The 18,865-nt window shown below is 38.3% G+C and overlaps 1 protein-coding gene across 2 annotated transcripts in view; it reads left to right on the top strand.

Moving 5' to 3' along the window:
- Positions 1-18,865, top strand: part of ANKRD28 (ankyrin repeat domain 28) — a 119,061-nt gene that overhangs the window by 12,577 nt on the left and 87,619 nt on the right. Inside the window, exon 2 of one of the 2 annotated variants that reach the window (XM_032108680.1) lies at positions 11,568-11,661. The exons of the other annotated variant lie outside the window; for it this stretch is intronic. Coding sequence (XP_031964571.1) covers positions 11,620-11,661 — 42 coding nt within the window. The 5' untranslated portion in view covers positions 11,568-11,619. The remainder of the gene's footprint in view (positions 1-11,567; positions 11,662-18,865) is intronic. 2 annotated transcript variants of the gene reach the window in all.

Here is an 18,865-nt window from a genome sequence, read left to right on the forward strand (position 1 = left end):
TTTTTTTAAATTTTAGCCTGAAAGTCTTAGGCAGCTGTTCAGGGGCTGCCTTCTGAGTAGGTCGGCTGTGCCTGCTGTGGGCTGTAGGGTGGTATTATGCTGCTTCTAGTAGGTGTCAAAACCCACATGGGTGACATAAAAATGTAAAACATAAACAAATGAACACTGGAATGGGGGAGGGTGGGGAGAGGGAATGAGAATGACAAACATTAAATAAAGAACTATTTTGCACAGTGTTAATAAGAAACATAGTTTGATATTTAAAACAGCTTACCTACGTATCAGATTATAGATTTTCTTCCTAAGGGGACAGAATATGAGAGGATAGCAGATTCTTCTTTGCTATGCTGAAATAAATCAAGTTATTAAAAGTATGCAAAGTTTTGAGAATACTTGTAGTATGTAGCTGTTAGTGTTTAAAAATCAGAGTCAATGCTGCAAATTAAATTACATTTATGGCAATATTCTCGTTATTCTGTACGTAATGTTCCTTGTTTTATAGGAGATAGAGTACTTTTTGTTGTGCTTTTTGTATTATGTTGTACAAAGGTTCTCAGTGATAAGACTAGACAAAAGGTTAATCTATTTTCAGTGTGGTTTATTGGCATGGATTGTGGGAACTTCAAGGGATTGTTCGAGCTTGAGTACGTAGAGAACAGGACAGGGAAATTTTTGATTTAAAAATTACATTAAGAAAAGATATGAATATAACTTGGCTAAGATTTAAGTATAGCATCTACTTGCTTTCAAAGAATTATAAAAAAATAACACTTAAGTAGTATATATTTGTTGCCAAAGGATTTAATTCAAACTGCTTCATGGACGGAAGTCATGAGCTAAGCACTTGGAACGAGTTTGTGAAAGCTTACTGTTTGAAAGCAGCATTAGACAGTAGCCTCTTCTGGAACAAATGGTATTTTCTTTACAATTACTCCTCTTAATTGGTCTGTTCAGTGTTGAAAACCAGAAGAATCTGGGAAAAAGAAAAGCTTCTCATATGAATTGAAGTCTGACAGAACTGTGCTAATCCTAAAATTTTGACAGACTTTGTGGCCAACCCCAAATCATTGATTCAGCTCATTAACTGTTGTTGTGTGAAGGAAATACTGTGGACTACTTAACTCGAGACATTTTTGGAAAATTTTAATTAGTGGCACATGTAATTAAAACAACTTTTTTTTTTTATTTCTGTCTTTGTTAATTGCTCTGATAAAATCACAAATTAAAAAGTATAGCAGAAGTAATAAAAGTGAAGTAATTAGTGCATTAAAGTAATTAATGCGATGTAAAGGTTATCATGTGCTATTTAAGTGCATCCAAAAAGAAAAAATAGAACCCAGGATAACTCACTTTGATTTGCCCAGGTCTGCCCTTCTTCTGAACACACGTAGAGATTAGTTGAAAAAGTGTTAGGAAAGCATTCAGCTGTCTTTTCTGAAGAGTGTTACACCTGGTGATCTTATTTAGTGGTAGCTTGCTTGTCTTCTCCCTATGGAGGGATTTAAGCAGTCAGGACTGTGAGAAATTGCTGCAACATTGTGTTGCTGTTGTGGAGAGATGCTACAACAATCATTTTATACAGGGTTTCTTTTGTGTCTGGTTGTGATTGTGCTGGATTGCACCCTGTTTAGTGCACATCATTTTGCTGTTCTGTATTTGGAAGGTTGTCTTCCTATCATTAGGGTTGGAAATGACCTCTGGAGATCATCAGTCCAACCCCTCCCAAGGCAGGGTCACACAGAGCAGGTGACACAGAAACATACTCAGGTGAGTTTTAAATGTCTCCAGAGAGGGCGACTCCACGACCTCTCTGGGCAGCCTGTTCCAGAGCTCTGCCCCCTCAATGAAAAGAAGTTGTTCCTTGTGTTGCGGTGAAACTTCTTGTGGTTTAGTTTATGGACATTGCTCCTTGTCCTGTCACTGGGGACCACTGAAAAGAATCTGGCACCATCCTCCTGGCAGCTACCTTTGAGATATTTATAAGCATTGATGAGATCCCCTCTCCATTTTTTCTAACTTAACAGGCCCAGCTCCCACAGTCTATCCTCATAAGAGGAGATGTATTTTCACAATCTTTTCTCATCTGGCTCCTATCTTCAACTTGAAGAAGTGAAAAACTTTAAATTGCCATGTGGCACAATTCTTGGGTTCCTGTCTGTCAAGAAAACATCTGACTTGTTTTATTTGTTTTTAAGAGCATTGCACCTAGATAATTGTAGGTAGCCAATGTACTTTGGAAGTGAATTCTATTTAGTCAGTGTAATGGCACTTTAGCTGAGCAAGGTCTTAGTTTAGTTTACATGATTTGCTTTAGATTGATGGCATTACTTGTCTGAGATTAATTTTCCTGGGAATGTCTGTGTCCACCGTGCAAGTGGACTTAGCTGTAACAGTTAACCTGTCTTTTTTCTCGTCCCTTGAAGTGTTCCACTGTCTGTGAAATGTAATAATATATTTTTTAAAGTATTTACTCTTTTTTTTTCTATAATGACCACATCTTGCTGAACTTCAAAATTGTGGTCTTATATGCAGCAGTCCTCAGGTCAGATAGAGAAGGTGACTGATATCTGGCAGTCAGAGGTACCTGATTTTCTTCCCTTTGCAGGCAGTATTGATGTAGTGGAATCTCCTGTAGCACTTGTGCATGGCAGGTAAGAATGCCAGTTTTCCTTGTGTGTTTATGTGGAAGGGGCACTCATGATTTAAGCTTTAAGCAATTGACAGAGTGCACACATAGGAGATGTGTGGCCATGTGTCCTGTCCAAGCAACTGGGTTCTTCCCTGGAGTAAGAAAGTCCTAAAGTGTGTGGTAGTACCCTCTGTGTTTCTCGTGGAATTACAGTGAACTGGAAAATGCGGCTCTTGTTTTTCACTCAAATACTTGACTTGCCACTGACTGATTTGGGCCTCTTGTAAGTTGAAGTGCTGCTACATCCATATGTGAAAATATGTCTCTTGAGTCTACTGGCCAGTTCTCTTTCAGTGTTTTGCATTTTGGGGAATGAAAGCTGTATATCATTGAGCTGTGTTAAAAGCTCAAAGCTTTGTTTGGACACACCTATGTGGAATGCCTCTGTTCCAAGTGAATTCTGACTCTTCTCCTGTCCCATCTTAAAAACATGTTTTTGTCCTGTAACAATAGCCTCAAGGCTGATAAGGCAACGCCACCCCATGTGTGCTAGCGTCTATAGGAATTTGCAGACTCTTAAATCTATTCAAAGAGCTGCTTATTCCACATATTTTGTAATGTTTTCCAGTCTTTTTCTTAAAAGGCCTAGTCAATAGGATTAAGAAGACAACTGCTATTTGCTTTGCTGGCCTTGGGAATAGAGAAATGACCGCATGCACTCTGTTATTCCCTGTGTATTATGGAGCTTCCCCATTAAAGATCCAGTGAGGCCATTTGGATGTACTTCTATTTCTGCTTTCAAAAATTAATCTAAAAATATTCTTTTTAAAGGTACCAAGGAGGTTTTTACTTATGATGATGATTTGTTCCTGTTAGAGCATGAGTTTAATGTTTCCAGGAGACATTCTTTTTTATGCCTATAACTTAAATTTTGCAAATGCATATGTTTTTGTTAGAAATAGTATTTATGTTTTATCATTATGTCTGATGGATGTGTGTTTTCTAAAATGCTCCTAACCTTTCTTCCTGTTTTTCATACCCTTGTATTGGGGTAGAGTGGAAATGTTAAAATTCAGACACATGAAAATTAAATAATTAAAACCCATGAATTAAGAAACAATTTCTTAAAGGTGATATGCTGGTAAAAGATTACCTCACAAACTGCTACCCTGCTATCCTACAAATACTATTGATCAAGTCTAATCTTTGTGCCTTGGCAGATACCTAAAGTATGCAATTCTTTCGTCCCTCTACTCAATGTCCATTTTTAACTGTTGTCTTCCCATAGATGTTCTGAAATATGTCACAGCTGTGTACTAGAAAGTCTCTGTTCCACAGTCGTAATCTGAGGGGTTTTAACTCTTCAGTCCTCTTGTGTGTTTTAAATACTGAGGTTTCTGTAAAGCCAGACTGTAGACTTTGAGAGGTAACCTGCTATGGACAAACATAGACTCAAATAGCTCAAAACCTGTGCTTTCTTCTGATTTTAATGTCTATGAACATCACTTCTTGATTTGTATTTCTCTTTGAATGTGACAGGCATCTGTTCAGATTGGAAAGCATTACTCTTTCCTGATCTTATGTACAGTGTTTTTGAAGGGTACCTGTAGGTTCTAAAGAAGTCTGTGCTGGTTGTGAAGTTTCTTAATGGATTGATTTATATATGAACTGCTGTGACTCAGAGCACGCTACCTTATTTTTATCTAGATAATTACCTTGCTAAAAGATGTGTGAAATGTAGAGATTTCTTCCCTCAGCTTAAGGAGCAATGCTATTGTCTATCTGTCCTTTTGATGTTCTGTTTGATCAGAATTCATATTCTGCTTGCTTTGCTTTCTTCCCAAATTTTTAAATGGAAACTATCTCTGAAGTGCTTAAAAAATTGTAAAAGTGAAAATGAAGACCATAATGGTGTCTGAGCTGCAGTAGTTTGTTTGTTTGTGGGGTTTTTTTATGTTGTGTCATTTCCAAGTATATCATAAGAATTTTCAATGCGGCTTTTTGTGTAAGTAGTTATTGTTTGAAATTATACATGTGCACATGCTGAAACAACACGTAGATAAAGGTTTCTGGATTTGTTAAGAGGATCTTACTGCTCTTCTGCTTTGATCATTTTTCATTTTTAACAGTGGTGTGAACATCAGAGGATCAACACGTGTTTTCACTTATGTCATTTGGGATGCTTCATAGGCTCACAAGTCTTCAGGCTTGTCAGTTCATGATTTCACCTCTTGTTTTATGCCAGGGAACTGTTCAAGCTCAAGGCTTTTATCTGAGTAGCAAATCATGGGGTAGGATTCAACATCAGGAGAACTATTAAGTTTGTTTTTTAATTTACTTTTATTTAAAAATGGTCTAATACTTTTGCCATGATCTCTGACAGTTCTGCTGATTCATAATGAAACAGCTTGAATTACTGCTTTGTTTGCCTGTGAAGCTCCTCCGCGTGGCTGTCCTCGGTAAATAGTAGTCACTGAGGAAATAGTATGGGATAGCATCCTCCTACCCCTCAAATCCTCTTCCCTCCCCTCAAATCAGCTCAGCTCACAGCTGCATGTATGTGTTAATGGTATTGATTTTATGTTAGTGTACCTACTTGTGAACTGTGATTATTGGGGGCAGACATCCTTGTGAATATCTGCTGCTGCTAAACCTGCTGGGAGTTGTAAATGCTGTTAATACCTCTAGAATGCTCTGAAATAATATGCCTGATTTTAACCAACAAAAAAATCAGAGGATCAAGTAAATAAACCAACATAAGCGCATCAGTGATTTTTTTTTTTTTAAGATCGTAAACAATTTTTTCATATAATTAAAAGATGAAAGCGTGAAAACAAGGAGAAAGTGAGATAACATTTTAAATTAATTGTACGTTTCATGCTCCTCAAAGCTTGGTATAAATATAAACAAATCATCACAAGGATTTGGGGACAGCAGATGGATGTCTATTCTCCTCCTTCCAGCCCCCAAGATATCCAGGAATATCTTGGGAAGAACTTGTTGTCCTTCCTGTAAGTACTCTAGTTTATATGTAACCATGATAAATAAACTCAGTAAACACAAATGTGTTTGTGCTACATTGAAACAGTCTTTAGCATCATTTGGTACCACTGACTCTCATCAGATGTAAAAGATGGAGGGTTCAGTGCTAAATATGTTCAAATATGTATCCTGAGATCCAAAGTACAGCTTAGTTTTGTATTTTAAAATATATTGCTTTTATTACAACTAAAATAATGTTGGTAAGCTTAACCTTCTACGTAGTTTGACTTTCCAGAACTTTTTAAAAGAAAACTGAAGAAATCTGAACTTGGCACATTTTTCTAGTATTAGTAAATTGTTTCATGATAAACCTTGGTTATGACTTCCATGAGTTTGGGTCCTCCACCCACAGAGCTGTTTTGGGAATAGCAGCTTTCTGTGGCATGTTGCTCTAGATGCTGGTGATGGCTTTGTCCGCCCTCGCTCAGATACTGCCACGATACCATCTTTTTGGATGAAACTTCCCTCACCTTTGCCGGGATTAGTCTCACACTGCATCTTTGTGAGCTCCTTGTTTCTTCCAGTGTGGTCATTGCTTTTACTCTGCTCAGCACAACTTGCTGCAGAAGGCTGCTTGCCAGTGTTGATTCTGTTGTTTTCATGTTGTTTCTTTCTTAGTCAATGCAGTTTGTCTTGTCTCTATAACAAATGGTTATCATAAATAGCTTCTCTCTGAATTATTGATGTTCCACAATGACTTCTTGCTCCAATCTATTTGTACTTTGAGCATATCTGCATTTTTCTGTGAGATAGAAATATTCATGTGAAATACAGCGTTAATCAACCACTGCAGTTTTGTTATATGTGAATTTGTAGGCACCTCTGTACTATAGATTTCTGTGTAGAATTCTACAAATAATTATAAATTCACAGAATAAGGTGTTCAGTGTCTGTCACTGTAGGTAGTTCTTAGTTTAACTGCTAAGTCTTCCTCTACTTCCCAGCTTAATTGCATCCATAGCATTAAGAGCAGAGCGTCATATTGCTTTGTGTTCTTCCTGCTATCTTGCCAGACTATCCTTTGAATGTGAGTACAGATGGTATGACTCATTTACACTTGTCCTAAGCAGGCAACAGTACTTAGCACCAAGTATGTGCCTCCAGCTTTTGATTGCTGTGAAAAAGAGTGTTTCCCTCCCCACCCCAACGAGAGTTATCTTGCTATGATCTAATCAGATTTTAGTTCACCTTCCTTTTAAAATTAGGGAAGCAGTCTCTTTTTTTGTTTCCTATGACTAAAATGCAATTGACACTGTTTTTAAAAGATGCCAGACCTCTGCTGATTTTGCTGAGGCCACTTTTAAATTGGAGAAATGAAGATGAGCAACTGAACGGCTCCATCGTTTGGAGGTAGAAAATACACTGAGGTACTGTAGACCTACTCTGATACTTTTTCAGTACCTCTGTAATATAGATAACTGTTTTTTCCTAGTGATTGAGGAAGTTAGTGTATTCTGCAACTGGGGACATGGGTAAATGGGCAAACATTTTCCTTTCTGAGACAGAGTGGGTCTGATAGCGCTTCATTGTTGTCTAGACTTTGTCTGGCAGTCTTGAATATGCTGCATGGTTTATCTTCTCTCTATAGGAGCAGGGATAGAAAAGAAATCTTAGAAACTTGTGAGTGGTGGTGGGTGGTGAGGGAATATTATTTCTTTTTACATGGAATCATTCACCAATCTTTTCTCCATGCCTCAGCTGAGGATCTGCTCTTACAGGTAATGTTGAGGAGCATGCAGTGTGTTGAAGGCACGTTTGGCGCTGAACAGCACCAAAGTGGAGCTGAGAGTTTGGGATAAAGTGCAGGTTGATATATAGTCATGTGCCTTATTTGTTTAGTGTTTCCCTTTTCATTTCAGTCAGACCCAAAATCCAGCTCCACGTTGCGATACAGAATGGTTTTTTTTTTCTTTTTAAGATAGTAAGTTTACTGAAAGAAAGGATCCGGAGCACATTTTACCTATTTTTTTTTTAATATTAGTAATTTAAATGGGCAGAAGTTTGAAGTTTTCATTGTTCCATGGCTATGTCTTTCTACATATAAAATAGTATAGCAGCTCTGTTTTTCAACAAAAACTTTGTTTTCTTGCAGCTCTTTCACATATATGCTTTTTCTCAACAAAAATTTGGAGGACCAGCCCTCCCTTAAACCTGTGTAGGTGTTCATAATTGCAGCAGAGCTGTGTGTCTGCTCCCACCTGGAAGCTGACCATTCTTGTTTAAGGCTTGTACTCCCTCTGATGGCAAACTGCTGTGCTTCTCTTGCCTTCTGTGTTCACTTTTATCTCTCTCCCTTGGTCTCCATTTTATCTTCTTGCTGCGATGCTGGATTAGGCTCTTGTTTCGTGTGTGTCCCACTGAAAGTGCAGTTTTAATGAAGCTGATAAAATTGAAGGGCCCCACCAGCCTGCATGTATACTAGACAACAGTAAGCCGTTTGGTTAGGTAGGGGGAAAGGAGGGAGAGCTTATCTCCTCTACTTGAATTTATTATCGCCATCACTCTCCTGTGATACCAGTCACACTTACTTCCTAATATTTGGCTTAAACTGATGACTTTATCTCCCTGAAGCTTGAATAAGAGTACTTTGCTCTTTTAAACTCAAATTCTTCGTTCCAGAAAGCAATTGTTTGGATAATATCATCTTAGGTTTGGTACAAAAACCCCTCAGTGCTATAAAGGCTTTGTTAGTTGCTTTTGTATGGGATCATTATTAAGAAATGACTGTGTTTTAAATCTTGCAGTTAATACTAATAAAGATCTAATATATAGAAAATAGAACTGTGATTACAACTTGTGTGTTAATGATGTGATAGCATATGGTAATCTTCTATTAGCCATTGGTAAATTTGGCATGTAGATTACAAATAGGGCAAAACAAAGCTGTTTATCATGGGGTTACAGAAATAAGACATTGCACAGTTTGTATGTCTTTGTACATCTGTGTGTAGAAGACCAGTTTGAGAGAAAAGACAATAGCAAGCCTGTTGCCCCTTGGATAAACGAGCCTTTGCTACAACATTACTCAGAGGAGAAGAAAGTCAGCAGATATTTGTGTTCTCATTGCATCTCTTTCCTGCTTCGGTAGTAGTAGTTTCAAATGTTTCTTGAAAGTGTTTGCTAAATTATTTAATTATTATTAAATATTACTAATTTAATTAAATCTAACCTTTGGTTAACATCAATTATTTAAATGGGTAAAGACTATTGGTTCTCATTCATTGTCACTGACTACAATAGCACTGTTGGGTACTTAATGCATGCGGTATTGCCCTTCATGTGTGATGCTGGCCAGAGTTTCAGCTGGTGGAAGAGATGTTGGACTGTAATGAGTTTTCTGGTGTGTTGTCAGGCCTTTTCTGATGGCATGAAATCCAAATCGATGGTGCATCTGACTCAGAGCCCCCTATTTTGTTCAGTTTGTAGGAACTGTTGGGATGTCAGGCTTTCAAGTAGTGCTTCTGTTTGCTTGCTCAGCCCTGCACCTGTTTGGGAATACTATTTAGCACATTTCTGGCAATTTTGGTGGAGGTAGGTGAACCTGTAAACATGTCAGAAAGACTGAGGTAAAGCTCTTTTAATTTTGAGCCTTTAGTATCTCCGTGAATGTGAAGTCAGTAGTCTTAAAAATTTAGGTGCCTGCCTTAAATATGTGAAGTGACTAGAGCCTTCCAGGAATTCTGGCACCTGTAGGAGAGATGTTAAAGGAAGGTAGGTGCTGAGAAGAAATTTTGTTGTCTTGCTCAAGCGTTTTGGTTTTCTTTGGTGTGCTGCCACCAAGTGACAAGGCTTGATATTGCTGCTCTTGTTTTTTGTTTTGTTTTTTTTTTTCTTTTTAAGAGTGATTTCCACGAATCACTCTCTTTTCTTTCTTTCAAACTGAAAAAGTTAGAATATTACTTTACACCCTTGGTACATTCACGTACAATATTCCCAATTATTATTCAGAATGACATGACTGCTTGGAAAATCTGACTGAAAATTTTTAGGATAAAAGAACTGTCAAAACTAAGTTTGGGGTTTTTTTCCAGCGTTCTGCTGTTCAATTTAGATATTCTGGATTCTGTAAATTATTGTGGAGTCTCCATCACTGGAGATACTCAAGAACTGTTTGGATGCAATCCTGTGCCATGTGCTCTAGGATAACTGTTTCAGCGAGGAGGTTGGACCAGATGACCCACTGTGGTCCCTTCCAACCTCACCCATCCTGTGATTCCATGATTGGAAATCTTCAATCCAAAACAATACAATGTAAGCACATGTCTGAGCATAAATATCAAGCAGAAAAATGCTGAGATCAAAAAACAATATTTGGCAGATGAAAATGTGTAAGAGAAGTAATGTTTGAATCCTACATTTAGACATTTCAGGGTATCTTTTGATGAACAATCTTATAAAAACGGTTTATTAAACCAATACTCTGAGCAATACTCAAAGTGCTCCAAATTCTTCACTCTGCTAATCTATGCCAAAATTGCTTTGCTTGTTAAAATAAAGGATGTCTGTGTGTCTAAGGGGAGAGTGTTGCAGGTGGAATGGGGTGGTCATGGGATGCTGGGCGTGACTTCACGTCTGTGCAGCTCACACATCTGAGGTGTGCTGTCTACTCGACCTTCTGGGCACTATGTGTGGACAGGAATGATGGTGGGTGCAGAAATTAGAGAAAAGATGATGCATTGCCACTGATGGTTTATACTCTTTATCTTCTGATTCTTACAGACTTCAGCGCTATAAAAATTGCTTAGCAGTGAAATTATACTTTCTTTCTAAGAAAGTTAAGATGTTTAAGACTTTAGTTACAACTTTATTTGGGAATACGATTAAAGGTCTGATTTGTAGATGAGACCAGTAGCCAAGGCACATTTGCAGAGATTAGCAAATCCATCCTAAGTGCAGTTTACAAAGATTTCAAGCCCTTGCAAGAAAAGGCATCTCCCTTCATATCCCTCCCTTGGGAGTTTCCTGGCTGTTTTCTTGCACTGGTGTTCAGCAGATCTTACAGTAGGCAAGTTTGGGGGCTGAATTAACAAAAAACAGTTTTAACTTTCTGCCCGTTGGTCTCTGTAGGTCAGCTTATGGGACAGTAAGGTAAATGCAGTGACAGCACAAAGAAAACACTGGGGACATGTAACTACAGCAGTAGTCCCTCTTTGTTCTTGGCTCTGCTGGGGCTGAATATGTCCCGTGCTATTCCACCCAGTTTGGAAAGGTGACTGAAGATTGTTTTTTGACCTGAGAAATTAATTTATTGTTAAAACTCATCTAAACAATGTTGTAATCATGCAGTTATTTTGGATGGTTCTGTAGCTGCTTGCCACAGCTGTTACCTTTCCATTTGCATTCTCTATCCCCTCCCAACTATGAAAGCTGAATCTTTTGAGGTTTGCTCCCTGCTCTCCCCTTTTGCCCCTCCTCAGGTGGAAGGGAGGCATCCATGCAAGCTAGGCTTTCTTTGTAAATATTGTGCATAAGAGGAGGAGGGGAAAAGAGTGATTCATTTGTTTTGATCCACAGAGAGGAAATCCGTCAGTAAAACCCAATAGTAATAAAGACTAAAACTGTTTATATAAATACATTGAAGCTTCCAGAGATCTCCTCTCTGGCACAGGAAACGTCACGTGTTGCTGACTGTGCTGCCAGTTCTGTCCCGAAGTATTGGACTATCAATATGCCAGCTGTGCTTCTTATTTTGCAAAAGAAAAAATTAATAATTACCCAAGATACAGTTTTGTTTGCCTCAGTAAACCATTGCAACAGTTTTAGCATACTTAAAACGTTTACTTCTAGGGTGACAGTAGTTGTTCCTGTAAAATATATCCAGCATGTGATATATTGGGTTATATTTAAACCTCGTCAAAGAGGATTTAAGTTCTGAATTTTTTTTCCTGTAAATTAGGAATTAATTTTGCCTGTGGCCATTTCAACTCCAGTGTAAGTGTTCCTGTCTCATGATGCGTAAAGGCTACTACAGTCACATGGCATTTTACAGGGTAAGACGCTTCTGTATAATTTCATTAAATGTTCTGTTTCCTGTTTGTATTTCCTTGTTCTCCTAATGTTCTTCGAGTGCTTGTGTTATTTATTAAAATAGCAAACTAAGTAAATTCAATGAAATCCATTGTGGGTTCTATGACATAAGTTTCATTGGTCCCCCTTACAGAACTGATTCATAAAGGAGTATCCAAAGTGTTTAGAGATCTTGGGGAACTGGTATTGTGGATAGACGTTTTAGTTAAAAAACACTTATGCCCCTAACTTACAAAGTAGTAGGGGTGTGTAATTAAGCACTGTCTTTATTCTGTTTAAGGTAAATATATCAAGGTTGTATGTTACCTTAATTCTGCCATTTTCTAGCTTCATTTGATCCCGGTTGGGCAGCTCAGCCCCATGCAGGCACACTCTCACTCTCCACCAGTGGGAGGGGGGGGAGAATCAGAAACATAAACACGAGAAAAGTCATGGGTTGAGATAAAGGCAGTTTAATAAGGAAAGCAAAAACTGTGCATGGAAGCAAAACAAGCAACAAAATTCATTCTCCGCTTCATTCACCACTTCCTATGGGCAGGCAGGTGTTCAGCCATCTCCGGGAAAGCAGGGCCCCATCACACATAATGATGACTTGGGAGGACAAATGCCATCACTCCAAAAACTCCTCTTTGTCCTCCTTCCCTCGTCTTTATATGCTGAGCGTTATCTTGTATGGCATGGGATATCTCTTGGGTCAGTTGGGGTCAGCTGTCCCAGCTCTGTCCCTTCTAGCTTTCAGACACCAGCCTGCTTGCTGGCGGGGCATTGTGAGAAGCAGGAAAGGCCTTGGTGCTCTGCAAGCACAGCTCAGCAGTAACTAAAACAACCCTCTATTATTAATATTGTTTTCATCACAAATCCAAAACACAGCCCCATTACAGCTACTGTGAAGAAAATTAACCTCTGTCCCAGTCAATACCAGTACACTGAGTACCTTGAGCTAGTGTTTTGTATGCAACATTTCTGTCCTTTGTATGTTTGGACAAAGGTAGCTACTGTAACTACCTATTTTGGCATGTTAATAAAATGGATAAGCAAAAAAAAGTGAAACTTGTCAGTATGTGAAGCCTGTAATTTAACTTTGATAGCATGGAAGCAAGTAAACTGTTTGAGGTCATCTGGATTGTGGCAGTTTTTTGTTAACTGTATTTATTTTGATACTATCTGGATTTTAGAAGGCCATGAGAAAAATTGGTTTAGGTTGATACAGCAGGTGACTGGTGATGAAAGCCTTTAAGAGAACACAAGTAGACTTCCATTACTGTTTTAGTGCCATGGGTGTTTTAGCTTTGTACCTGAAGTTGCATTCACTGTAAGTTCTTATATGTTGGGGTTTTTTTTGCTTCAGATTCTGAACTCTGTTTTATATGTCCCAGTTTCAAGACTAAACATCACTGTTTAATTTGAAATGACAGATTTTTTTTTTTTTTTGACTGAAGCTTTTTTTTCCTGTTTAACTGCAAGAGTGACTCTTGACTGGTCTATTGCCTTTTGGTTTAGACCAGTTCAGCTACTTTCTTTCTTTCTTCCTCCTAGCACGGGAAAATAGATCAAGACTCTTTACACATAAAAGTAGTTCTGAAACTGTAAAAAGAGCATTAGTGTCAAGCTCTTCCCTAGGGCTAGAATCTCCCTAGAGGAGATTATCCTATGCTACCTACTATTGCCAGTGTAGTATCTATGGGTTCTCTTAACAAAGTAGTCCCTGTTGACAAAAGTCTAAATTAGAGTTTGCTTGCATAAGTGCTTTGGTGGTATAAAACGACTGTTCTTCCCAATTTGCACAGGTTTTCTGTAAAGTTTTTTTTATGTGGGCCTCAAAGAAGTAGTTGCTTTGCTCTTGACGGGGGGCAAAACACTTTTAAGCTGTTACACTCTTTTTTGTTGATTTTTCTTGGTAAGCTGAAACACTTATGGAGGGAAATACATGTAAACTTGGCATAGTGAAAAAAATCATAAGAGCTTAGAGAATATGTCAATTCCATCTTTTTCACGTCTATTGAGGAAGAACTGATTATATGTAGACTATTCTGGAGTTTTGGAAAAGTGTTGGAGTTTTAATGCTTAACTTCAGAAGTAAAATTTACTCAAACAGCTAGTGTACATAATTTGAGATTATTACTGCTGAATAAAAGCTGAGAAGGCCAGTTTTGACCAACAGGCTGCATGTTCACGAGTTCTAATTAATTTGGTTTTTTTTACTGTGCTGGTTCTGTATTGAAGAAGACTTCTACTTTGAAAGAAGCAGCGCCTGTGTGGGTTTTTTTCTGTGTTGCTACCACCAGGTTAGAAAATTGGAGGCTGTTGTCACTTAGCATGTTCTTACCCTGTTGCACTTACCTCCATGTAGACTGCGACATAGAAACAAACAGCAGTAATACTTCTTGCCAGTAATGAAAACACACGTTGTTCATGTTATTTTAGTTTGAAAGCACCAGGTTCTGGGAGCAGTAACAATGATTTTAGGACAATTTTGGTAGAACTTTGCATTCTAAAAGTTCATGAAGATGCCTTGAGAGGCCTCCTAGAAACAGAGACTAGACAGGAGTAAGGAAATAAGGTAGGTATTTATGTGAAAGGCCTTCAAAGATACCCCGTGGGGAACCAGAGGCTACTGCCAAGATGGACCCCAAGATGGACAGCAGGTCACGAGTTCTTCACACTTTTATCACTTTGATTCATTGGCATATCAGGGTTAATTCTTCAATTAAAGCTTCAGTTTAATGATGTAATTCCCCTCTGCTTGCCTCCCTTTAGAGGCCTTTTGGTTTATACTTTTTGGGCCTAGGACGGACTGGGTATCCTTGAAGAGCAGGCCGGGAGAGGCTTTGTTATGTCTACCTAACATGAGAGAGCAGAAATTAACGGGCTACAAGAAACTTCAGAGTTACACACTAAGCAGTACAGAATTTGAAAAATATAGAAGTTAAAACCTAAGGCATCAATGATAGTCTGATAGATTTCTAAGTAGAGGAGTTGTTGCTGGATGTCAGAGGAAGTAGTTGCAGTGCTTCTCTCTCCAGTCATCAGCTTTCTTGTGCTGGATGAGGAAAATTGTCATGAAATGGTAGTTTCAGTTGCTGGAAGTTTTTGCTTTAATGGTGTGGGACATGAACCTTGCTTGGTTCATTAAGACCTTTCATGCTTGTACAGTAATCCTTCTTCATGCATTTCTACTGCTTAAACATGTGGCTTTCAAAATCAAACCCAAAAGTTGTGGTTTGTCTTGGAACTCTGTATGGGCAAGTCTGTAAAACTGAAGTGAGTAGTAGTCACATGTTTTTCACAGCCCACCCAGAGCTGATCTCACCCTCTTGGGATCTTGGACAGCCTGGCAGTCCAAGTCCCCAGCAAATGGGATACTTCTGGTCCTGTCCGTATAGGGCCTGGGTATGGCTGCTGGAGGCTTCCCAGTAGGGGTGCAATGGAAGCCATCTGCCTTGTGAGTAATGTTTTGCAAGACCCTTAAATCGCAGTGCTTAAAAGTGTCTTTGGTTGGTAAGTGTTGCTTGTGGGTATTCCTGACTATACTTGTAGCATTTGCAGCAAAATTGTTAAAACTGGGACTGTTTGATAAAGCCCTCTTTTGCAAGACACATTCCTGTTGAGATTAGATGGGACTGCACATGGTTCCACTGTACTCCTTTTGTTTTGTCTGAATGTTTCTGTAGCTGCTATGATTTGCACAGAAGTGTTCAGTTTGTGATAGTTACCATATGGTTAGGATGATTATGTCTTTCCAGGGTTTCAAGGTAAATTATATTCAGAATTTCATTTCAGTTTGTTTGTCCAGGAGCTCCTTGTTCATCCATGCAGGCTTTCTGGTGTTCACTATTTCCTGAACTTTGTAGGGATACATTGCTCTTGAGCCTGGAGGAGACAATCTTTGAATATCATCCTGCTCTCTTGGGCTTCCCTCTTCCCTCTAGGGCTCTATCCCATGGCACTCTACCAAGGGGATCCTCGGAGAGACCAAAGTCTGCCCTCCTCACATCCGAGGTAGTGAGCTTGCTGTGCACCCTCCTGGCTGCCCTGAGGATCTTGAATTCAAGATCAAGTATATTTTACACCTCTTTAATCATGCTGCTAAATGCCTTTTGGTAGTAATAGTAAAGTGGGTTCTGTTTTGTACTGCTGGTACCAGTTGTATTTTTACAGTTTTGAAGAGCTGCATCTTCTCTTAGTTCCTTAACATCACATGCTAGAAATCTGGAGACCATGCTGCTTCGTGATGTAGATGTCTCCTATAATTTGGGGCCTGTGTGAAGATGAGGTTCCAGATCTGTCCCCTCATCTGATCTTTACAGTTTTATATGTCTGATGGTTGTTTTTCTTGACTGACCTATCATGGAATCAAACTAGAGCAACTTTAATGCAAATCATACTGTTAGAGGAAAGTGTCCTGACAAATGTCCTGTGGAGAAGTGTTGATTTCCCCCTCTCTTCCTCACATCTTTCTTGGGGTTGAAGTGGCTGTGAAGATCATGGCTTATAGTGGTTTAGTTTAAAAACTGAAAACCATGGTAGCTGGTAAACCTTGTTTTGCTCTTGTGCCAATACAAAAGTGATGCAGGTCCTTATTGAGAAATATTGGAAATACAGTGCTAGCTACAGTATTTCCAAAATGCACTTGCTGAAAGATGGGTGTTTGCTTTTTGGGTGGAGCATGCAGTCCACTTTTTACATGTTATGGGAATTGTTTATGCCTGGAAATTGTTCTTTTGGGGTAAATTATTCAGAAAACTGGGCCACCAGACAGCTACAAGCTATCCAAAAACATTGGTCATGTACAGATAAGAGACTTTAACAAATCCATTATTTGTGTGTAATGGGTACCAGAATGGTGCATGTTTCTTTCTTTGACCTTTCAGAATTTCAGTACCAGCTATAAAATACTCTGCTGCTATATAACACTTAGGGTGCTGTAACTTAAATTACTATAAGTGTGGATTAAACAGATAAAGACAAAATTTATTTTTCTCCTAGTCTTAGTAATACTGGGTGGGTAGAGGTTCATTGTTGATTTGGGGTTTTGTTGGTTGGTTGGTTTCTTTTTTATTTTTCCCCTTGATTCTGGCACGTGATACAGAAAACCTGCATCTGAATTTTGGCTGAATTTAAAAGCTGGATGCCTGTGGCAGTTAGTATGTGTGGTCTAGCATTTGTGCAGATGTTGTGGTAGCTCTTTAATGCAAATAATGCAGAGCAAAATAAGTTTTTATTTTTAAGTATGTTACCTCAGATCCTTTCTCCAGTGTGCACTTCAAGATGACCTCATTTTAATCTTTTATAAATGTGACTATTTGTGACCAGATGGTGATAGTAATGACTGAAAAATAAGCTCCATTCCACGATGAATGGCATTTATCAGCTGCTGCTTTTTGGCAGGGGTGGGAGGGAATGTGTTGTAAAAATATGCTGATTGGTAGTTTGCTTGTTCCACCTCTGTTAAAGCCAGGAGTTCTGTGGGACGAGAAGTTGATTGGATGTTTCTCTGGTATGGAAAGTGAATTTTTTTGTCTTTCTTGTTACGTTTTAATGCTGCAGGAATTCCATTTCAAAATACGTAAACCAAAGCTTGTATTAAGTAAAGAGTAAATGCTTGAGAATCTTTTCCTCTTCTTTCAGGCTTGGAAAAGAGATGGAGTAAAGGCTTATTTTTACATTTGCTTTTAAAAATTTTATTTTTTTTAATGGAAAGTTTTGCAGATTTTGCTGAAATATTAATATTGTGCTCATTGATGTTATAAATACTTTATAGAACAGAATTCAAGTGTTCTTTTTTAGAAGGTCAATAAATTTGAAGTAGCATCTCTAAAGAAATTATATCACGTAGCTGCTTTTCCTTTTTAAGACCTAACAATACCGTCTAAATGGCTTTGTCTTGCATATTTAGGTAAAGATAAATATTTGAAAAGAATGAGTCTTTTTTCCCATAGATTTTAACATTTCTTGGATAATGTTAATTCAGTTAGCTCTACAGTATTTTAAAAGAGTTGGTAATACCCCTAGCAAATAACATTATAGGCCTATTACATCTAAATTAGTCTTTATTTTTCACAGTTGAAGTCTTTATAATTTTGGTTAGCAAGGAGTAGTTTGTCAGATTATCTGTCTTGAGATATGTAGTGTGTGACTTGACTATTTATATAGATTTGCCACAGAGTTTTTCTTTGACGTGTGGTGTTGGTTTTTTTGTTTTCCTGCCTCAATCAAGAAGCAAGGCAGAGGTTTGGTGGGTTTTTTTCATACATGTCAGCCTGTTGGAAAGAGTGAGAAGTAACACACTTCTACTTCCAGAATGAGAATCTGGAGAGAAGCCCACCTTTTGCATTTGTTTTCTATGGTGCAGCATTGCTAAATAAAGCTTGTTGCTACTTTGCTGTAAATTGAACTGGAAGTAGTGAATTTTGTTAATATTCTTAGGTAATCATGTGTGTAACTATGAAGGTTTTCATGTACTTCAAAGAGTGAAAGGCTTTTGCTTAGTGCCAGAAATTTATCCAGAGGCTGTTTCTGTCATTTGGGGAGGAACATTTTGGGTCTCATTCTTCATATGGCAGTAGTCCTATTTATCTTCCTGGTCTCTGTTCTGTGAAGAGTTACAGCAGCTGTGGTTGCTTCTCTGCAGTTTGGAGGGTCTGAAGCTGGAGAGAAGAGGTACCTAGTCCTTCTGTCTTCCATGATTCAGTGTTTGTGGGGGGCAGAGTTCCTCATTGCTCATCAAAAATTAATGCTAAGTAGCTTCTTATTAAGAGAAAATGAGCAATAGACCAAATAATGCCATCTACATTTCCAAAGAGGACAACATTTCATTAGAAGAAAAAGAAATTAATTGGAGTTTTTAAAAAAGAGAGAAAAGCAGAACTAAGAGAGCGTAGACCTTAAACACTTTTTAAATGGCCATGAGGTGTCAGTGTACATTCAAGAAGAAACTTGGAGAGCAACACTTCCTTCTGAAAAAATAGTTGGTTGCCCTTATTTTCTATGGCCTGAAATAATCTCCAGGGGAGAAGGTTACAACAGCTGAGTCAAGGCTACAAAAATTTGTATCTGCATGACTTAAAGGTCACATTTTCATAGTTGTGTGGTGGTTTTTAAACAAGATGTGTAAGTTTATTTATGTATTTCTAGACTCTGGTTTAGTTTGCAAACCAGTTCATGAGT

This window comes from Corvus moneduloides, chromosome 1 (assembly GCF_009650955.1).
Source record: "Corvus moneduloides isolate bCorMon1 chromosome 1, bCorMon1.pri, whole genome shotgun sequence".
In the NCBI taxonomy this organism is placed as follows: domain Eukaryota; kingdom Metazoa; phylum Chordata; class Aves; order Passeriformes; family Corvidae; genus Corvus; species Corvus moneduloides.